General features: G+C 47.5%; 2 protein-coding genes across 2 annotated transcripts in view; one reads left to right on the top strand and one right to left on the bottom strand.

Moving 5' to 3' along the window:
* Nucleotides 1-7,556, top strand: part of T265_09389 (hypothetical protein) — a gene marked incomplete at both ends in the record, with an annotated part of 68,298 nt that overhangs the window by 29,572 nt on the left and 31,170 nt on the right. The window contains 2 exons of the mRNA XM_009175433.1: nucleotides 5,688-5,907; nucleotides 6,907-7,122. Of these exons, the coding sequence (XP_009173697.1) occupies nucleotides 5,688-5,907; nucleotides 6,907-7,122 (436 nt within the window). The remainder of the gene's footprint in view (nucleotides 1-5,687; nucleotides 5,908-6,906; nucleotides 7,123-7,556) is intronic.
* T265_09388 (hypothetical protein) lies at nucleotides 5,298-5,591 on the bottom strand (the record flags this gene model as incomplete). The annotated part of the gene is made up of 1 exon (XM_009175432.1): nucleotides 5,298-5,591. The coding sequence occupies one exon, from the start codon at nucleotides 5,589-5,591 to the stop codon at nucleotides 5,298-5,300; it is 294 nt and encodes a 97-aa protein (XP_009173696.1).

Raw genomic sequence — 7,556 nt, 5'->3', positions numbered from 1 at the left:
GCGCTTTCTAACTGCCTCGTTACGGATTCGCCGACACCAACTCACACTAGCTATGGTTCTGAGACAACGATTGTCGAACACCTGAAAATGTCTGAGTTCCGCTGCTCGAATAGGTCAAGCCTCACAGCCATACAGCAAAACAGCCCGTACTGTAGCTTGATACACACGTCCCAATTCGTTCGAAGCTCGTTTATGTTTCGCAGTACCTCGGTCGATAGTTAGTTTCTTTTCTCTCTCACGTGTTTCTCTTGCAAATGATTAGTGTTCAACCCCGAACCACAACACTGAATACAAAAAACGTATCGTTCAACGGTAGTCCCGTATCGATCCGCAGCTGCCATGTGACTCGAAAGAAACACAAGGTCTGGGACACGAGCAGGATGTCGAAGCCCATCTGGGTACCACCAACAAACGGAGCTGTCTAGGTTCCATGGTATATCGATACGGCTTGGGGAACGCCACGGTCCTCGTGTTGCTGCGCTGTCCCAAAACAGTCCTGTGAACAGAAACCGAACATTTCTCGTCCTGTGGGCGAAGTCAATCCGAAAAGCCGGGAAGCAATGTACAGCTGTTTCATCCTTATTGGGAGTCATCAGCAGTGCCTATCTCACGGAACACCCGTAGGGGGTCACGAATCCTGGATTCTCGGCTAGTAGTCTGAACACACGTTTATGACACGAGCGACTCGTGGCTCGGTAATGTCGTGTGTCGTGAATTCATTTAACTCACACTGCTGGTCAGTCGCTCGTGGTTGAATGGTTTAATCTTCAGCTACTTCGTGGGAGGTTTTGAGCTCGAGTTTCTCGGTAGATTCATGAAATACACACTACCGGTGATTCCCAATAAGGATGGAACAGCTTTACGGTGCATCTCAGTTTTCACCGAAGATGGGTTCCGCTCATGGGATGAAACATCGATCCCAATTCCCCTCACACCATCCAGAACACTTCTTCGATCTCCATTCAGAATCGGGGATACTTGAGAGAGGCATCCTTCCAACAAAATGGGATGTTACCTAACGGATTTGTTGTGCTCTCAGTAGCCCAACGTGGGCGAGTGTTTTTTGTCATCAATATTCCAAGTGAGACCGGTCAGGCGTGCCTGCTTTTTCCCCCTGCGTGAGTAGATGAGAGGCTCTTCTGTTGACACTTCACAATTTCACTTGCCTATCAATCATCCTGACCTCTTCTTGTCTTCTTTTTCGTTCCAGCTCACAATTTCCCCAACGGAACATGCGGTTTCCAAATGTTTCCTTCCCACTGAACTCACGATTGTAGTTTTTTATATTTTAGGGCTTTTACTGACAATCTGTACTGTTTTCTGTGATAAATACATGGTTCGCGCTATTCGACGGATAATATGCCGCCAGCGTGTCCCATGCTCATGACGGCATTGTTTTTCAATTTTTATTTGGTCCTTTTGCACCGAAAAATCTATTTTTTAGCACTACACAATATTATTCCCAGTTCACAGTGACGATTCAGTTCCTTATGATCGTGGCGGTTTGCCCCGAACGAAGAACGACACTTGGGAATGGCGAGGGTAACTAGTCTCAACCCGGGATCTGTTCTAAGTGATCTCTGAAGACGCACGCGGCTGATTTGGGTTGTTGGTTTGTTTGTGATGCTGTCGACCTTCTACAGACTTTCTGGTCACACTCTTCACCATCCAGTTCTTCGTTAAATTACAGGTGTGAAAGACTGTGGAAGGTAACCCGGGCTATTATAGACCAAACAACTGCGATAAATTTGAGCCGATCTTTAAGCGTTCACGTGGATCGTGCTTGCAGTAAACGTGTTGAAAAGTTCAACACTGTGATCAACTTCTGAGATCTGTGGGTTTTCCAGGCCCGTTTATCTTACAGGACACGCAAACCGACGCATGAGTGTGCATGAATATTCTGCGGAATATTTTGGCGATATGTCCGATCCCTATCCTCTAGATAATAAATCGTTGAGCTGTAGCATCCTTTCGGTGTCTAGCTGTCATACCACATGAAGGATGCACGACGGCTGGGATATTGCCAGGTTGCCCAAGCCTAGACAGGGGAAGCCAAGAGGCAGACGTCGGGTTCGAACCACGGACATTCTGGTCAGTTAATTCGCGCTCTAACCTCTTGGTCCATCTCGCCCATCTCTCTCTCTTCTACACATGTTTCATAGACAAGTTGTAAGATCCGGACGGTTAAGGATCTCACAGGACGATTGCGACTATTAGATTATACGCAGTTCGTAGCCAGTAGTCGATAGGAGCAGACAGACGTGGTGCAGCAGATGATATATTGAAGACTGACAGGAACTGGTTCTACAGACAGACGGATTAGTAAGCATCATGAATTAAGCATACGTACAATCGACAATGACGTAATTAGCAGGAGCGGGAAGCAGTCACTGACGCAGCACGGATTTCTATAGGGGCAACAGCAAGTAAGTACCAAACGATGTACAAACATACATATAGGGGTAGTCTGACAGTGTGAATTGGCCGTGACGGTGCAGGAGTCAGTACGTTCGGAATGTGAGGGACTGTCTTTCGGTCGGCGTCGACGCAGCCGCTCGTGTCGCGTGACAGGTCAGATTGCGCGGTTTCGCCCGTTTAAAACAAAGCTCAGTGAGGGCTATCTGCCGGGTGCAATACATGGGTAAATAATCAGCCAATCTGGGTGTCAGGTTAGTGTGGTCGGTGACGCGTTCGCCTGCTGTCCGCAGACTGGGTTCGGTACCCGGTCGGCGCGCTTTTCGCTCGTGAATAGGTGCAATCCGGACGAACTTGCAAGCAATGACTGACGGGCAATAAAATATTGACATCACTTACTGAGGGATTAGCAGACCTTAAGTAGGAACGAAACGTGGGGAAAACGAGCAGCAAGAAAACGAGACGGGGTCATAACAAACAGGTGTAAGTCATGTTACTCATGAGTAGTCAGAAAACAAGGAAAGTTACCCTTGTTCACCGTTGATTCACAGGGGGAATCAACACAAGTGTTGTCCAAGTTTAACGTATAGTGTAATGTGTTGTTGGTCGTATATGACCAACAGGCATCCGCACCCGGACAATTTGCGTAGAAACTTCGTAGCAGTGCGGGATGTAAGTTTCTGGTTTATTGACGAAGTACGGACGCGTAGGAGACGATCAAATTCTTTCCGGAAATTCGCTTCAAGTGTTCCAATTAAAGGATCAGCTTCATCACGTGCGCATACCTCTGTGTAGCCTTTAGTGGTGCACTAGTGTAGACTAATCTCGAGACGGTTAACACGCGGACTTACCGACCGGAAGTTCCATGGTTAGAACCCAACCTCGACTTGTAGGCTGCTCCTGTCTAGGGTTGGGCATCCTGACAGCATCTTAGCTCCCGTGCTTCCTTTGGGTGACAGGAAAGCTAGGCACCGAAAGGTTGCTACCCCACAAATTCAGAGTACTTTTTGGGTCCCGTTTACTCCGCTGGTTTGTCCAGTAGCTGTGCCCACCCACAATGATCCCCTTCCCGTGATACCAAATGTTATGAATGATAATACTTTGGTATTTGTCATCAGCCAAATATATTGTTTTTTCTTTTTGACTTTCAAATTCTCACTCGAATGCATCACATCAGATATCGTCTAGTTTACAGGCGGCATCCACAGTTCAGCTTTGCTAGCTCTAAGCCGTTGTTCATCCGTCTGTCACTTCTGTGGGTATTAAAAAAATACTTGGACCGGACTTTCGATTGGTCTTCTTCCTACAGGGACTTGGGGGAAGACAGTACCGACCCAGTGGTAGCCCCCCCAATGGCTAATTATCAATAACGCTGAAGTAAAACACTAGCCGGTATTCTGTCGCTATCTTCGTATGTGTTGCTCTTCGAGAATCCAGCTTCATTGTGCACGAGAATCTCCTGCCCACACAATCACCCGGATGAATCGTAAACAAAATAGACCAAGGTAGGTAGCCTCTCCGACGGTGGTCCCTTTTTCCGAGGGAAGGTGGTACTGTACACGAGAAGGTGCACGGGAGATGAGCGCAAGAGAGAGAGACTGTGCAGTGGGTTTTCTGTTTAGTGGCGTGGAGACTGCAGTGAGTTTTCTGTTTAGTGGCAAATGTTTCCAGTTTTCCGGCAGTGCAAAGCAGCGGATAGTCGGTGGTGTTCGTATGGGAAATGTGTCCTAGTGTCGTTCACAGATTCCGTTCTCTGATTCAGCACTAACATTGGACTGTGAGTTACTGACGAGGTGTGCAATGAACCGACACTTGAAGGAGACGTGGCGTGACCAGCTCTTAACCAGCAGCCTTTGTCACGCGATGTGATGTTCTTTGGCTTTTCTAGTGACGAATTCCCCCGGAAAGTCCGTGTGGTCTGTGGGATGACTTCCTCTGTTCACCTGTTGTTTGTTTTGAGCCACCAATAACTACTCGCCGTTCCCCACAGGAATCTTTTGAATTGCGGTAGTTGATCTATGGTCTTGATAAGTCTCAAGGTTGTTTCCATAAGACGACAGTCGTTAATCCCCCCCAAGACCCGGAAATTACATGTTCTTCTGTGGAATATTGAGTGTCCATCAAACTTAGTACCTCAGTGGTCTGAAGTTGAGGTCCGGTAGTTGATTCCTCAACTCACTACCCGTCTTCAACCTGAACTCACCGTTCTCAGCTTACTGGAGCTTTTCTGCGGAACAACAGACATCTGATCATGGTTTCGTGAACGACAGATCTCAGTTTGTCATCACCTGCATGTCTTCCCTTGTGAAACCTGTCTATCAGGCGATGACTTTCTGATCCGGGAAAGCTGGTTTGCGTCTAGCCGTCGTGGTCAGTGTTGAGGTTCGAATCACCCAAAGTGCCCATGTTTCTTTGTCCGTACCAACACCACCACCACATATGTGGGAGTGGATCGGGAGCAGGTGTTGCATCTTCGATTGATTGATGGTCGTTCAGCTGTAGCACCCTGTCGTGCCTAGCTTGCCGTGCCACACGAAGAAAACACGNGGGATACTGCCAGGTCGCCCGATCCCAGACAGGGGAAGTCGGGTTCGAACCACGGACTTTCCGGTCAATAAATTCGCGCTCCAACCACTTGGTCCAACTCGCCCCCGTTGCGTCTTCGCTACCAAAAGCAAGAATTCCATTCACACCAACCAAAAGTATTGATCAATCTTGTTGTTTGTTTCATTGATTTGTGCTCAGCTTGTTGTTGGCGGATGTCGGTTGGCCTTGACACGGAGACTTGTGAGGACATAGTCTACAAGGTGTTTTTTTGAAATTAATGTAGGAACTATGAAATTTAGTTTGAGTGCATTGCATGCTTGGCTTGAAAGTTTGATTTATCTTAGGCATGTCTCTTTGGCATTGCTGACCAGACGTTGGGAATCCAGTAGGACTTTCACAGAAGTGATTGCATTTGACGATGTCTGGTTCATGGGGTAGACAGCACTGATGCGTCGCTCTTTTCTGCGACAGTATTGTGACCAACGGCGTTGTGAATAGCAGCCACGGTCCCGTCGAGTCTTTTCACTTTGTTTGCCTTTACTATACGGGGACTCTTCATGGGCAAACGTATGTCCACGGATCAGGCGTTTTCTTCCATTGCTTTGCACAGAGATGTTAGTTCTAGTCATGCGACTGGACTGAGTCTACTTCTACTCTTGTTTTAGCGTTGATTCGTCCCGAACGTTTTTCACTCGGGTTTGAAAACCCTGCGAGATGCCATCCAGTCCAGAGAGTGAGAAGAGTCGTCCGATTGGACCCACCTTACTCCCGGATGATGTTGCTCCTACCGGAGGCATAGGACCTTCCCTTCCAGTGGATTTGTTCAAATCCAAACTTGTGAATCAGTCAGACGAGTATCAGAACGTTGAAGATTTGGGAACCATTGGTCCGTTGCTTCCAGGACAAGAACTGCATGAAGAATTGCGGCACTTCAGCTCGACAAAGGTTAGTCATCAATTGTTCTTCTGTTACCCGTATTGTTCGGACCTTATTCGTTGTTTGTTGAAATCCATAGACTGTATCTGAGGTGTACTGACATCCACTTTAATGAATGGGGTTTTCCTTAAACGTGAGCTGAAGGGAAAAACCGGTCCAACGGTTTTTGTGCTTATCCTGGAGGTGGTGCATCAAGCACGAGTTTTTTTGCCTCAGATAACGATAAATAGTAATAATCGTTCAGCTGTAGGATAGCTGCCATACTCAGGTACTGACATGTCGCCCAAGCCTAGACAGGAGCGGTCGAGATCCCGAGGTTGGGTTCGAACCACGGACCTTCCTATCAGTAAGTTCTCGTCCTAACCACTGAGCTCTCTGGAGCTCTAATTTTTCGGATACCTTCGTTTCGAGGAACGGTAGCCGTCTCCACTCCACGTTATAGGCAATTTTCCCCCCGCCACGAGTAGGCATGTAACGGATTTGTCAGTTGGAAAGTAACATCTGTGTGCCAGAAATCAGTAGACGAGCCGTAGATACCGTTTTTTTGCTTGAGTGTTTGAATTTTTTGCCAGCCGGCAGGTTGCACCTGTCAACTGTAATTTGTCAACCATATTCAGGTCAACTGGCGTCTGAGATGCGGATACTCGTGAAGAATGCAAGTTTGTTCAAATGATCCCGGGCTGTCAAATTAGTGATGTCACAGAAAATCCGTGGTCGTGGGTACTCATCCATTGCTCACTTACGTTCGAAGTATACTTATGTGCAGATACCTCCAAACAGAAGGTTTTCTTGTCAGATTAACCCAATATGTCTGCGGTGTTATTTATCCTATCTATTGATCAGGTCATGACGAAAACTTATGTGAATTCGACACAGTCACCCTCGTAGATGGTTGAAATTATCCGTCCTCGTTCCCATCGTCTTTTGCTACCAAATTTTGAGCCATTTTGTAACCCATTTTCACTGCAATTTCTCTGCAATTTCAAATCAAACTCTTTCCAAAACCAGTCAGATAAAGAACACATGAAACCAATGAGCTCGAACGCGCTTAAGCGCGATGCATGGATGACAGAATTACTGCCAATGTCACGTGAAGTGGGGGCACTGAAGCCGCGAAAATTCGACCAGCGAGTGGGTGGACAACAGACCAGTTGTGACAAATCCTGGTTCCGGACTCCCACCGAATCCGCGGACGTGCGTGCGGACGACGGCGACACCGAATCAGTGAGTTCTGCCAGCTCTTTTCTATCATCTCACCACATCCCTAACTTCACCTGGTTATAGCTTAAGCTGAAGCTCGTACGGTGCGCCAACTAGCACAATGCCTCAATACGCGCTGCTGTGATTGGGTCCAACCTTGATAATCTGTACAATCAGAGTGACGTGAGCCCCATGTGGAGCAGGACTGACAGCAGCTTGAACTGTCGTTCCATAATGAAAGTAAAGTTTGTCCGGTTTCACGGGGGAGTGTTCCTTGTGTAAAACACTCTTGTGGGAAGTCACACGGCCAACTCAGCGCGAGTTGGCCGATTGAGGCCGAACCGTTTAGTCTTCAACTATCCCGTAGGTGATCTTTAGTTCAATCGTCCTGGAATTCCGTATTATGCGGTCTCCCAGTAAGGATGGAGCAGCTGCACGGTGCCCAACCTGTTTTTTTT

This window comes from Opisthorchis viverrini, assembly GCF_000715545.1.
Source record: "Opisthorchis viverrini unplaced genomic scaffold opera_v5_272, whole genome shotgun sequence".
NCBI lineage: Eukaryota > Metazoa > Platyhelminthes > Trematoda > Opisthorchiida > Opisthorchiidae > Opisthorchis > Opisthorchis viverrini.
This window is presented reverse-complemented; position numbering and strand designations above follow the sequence as displayed.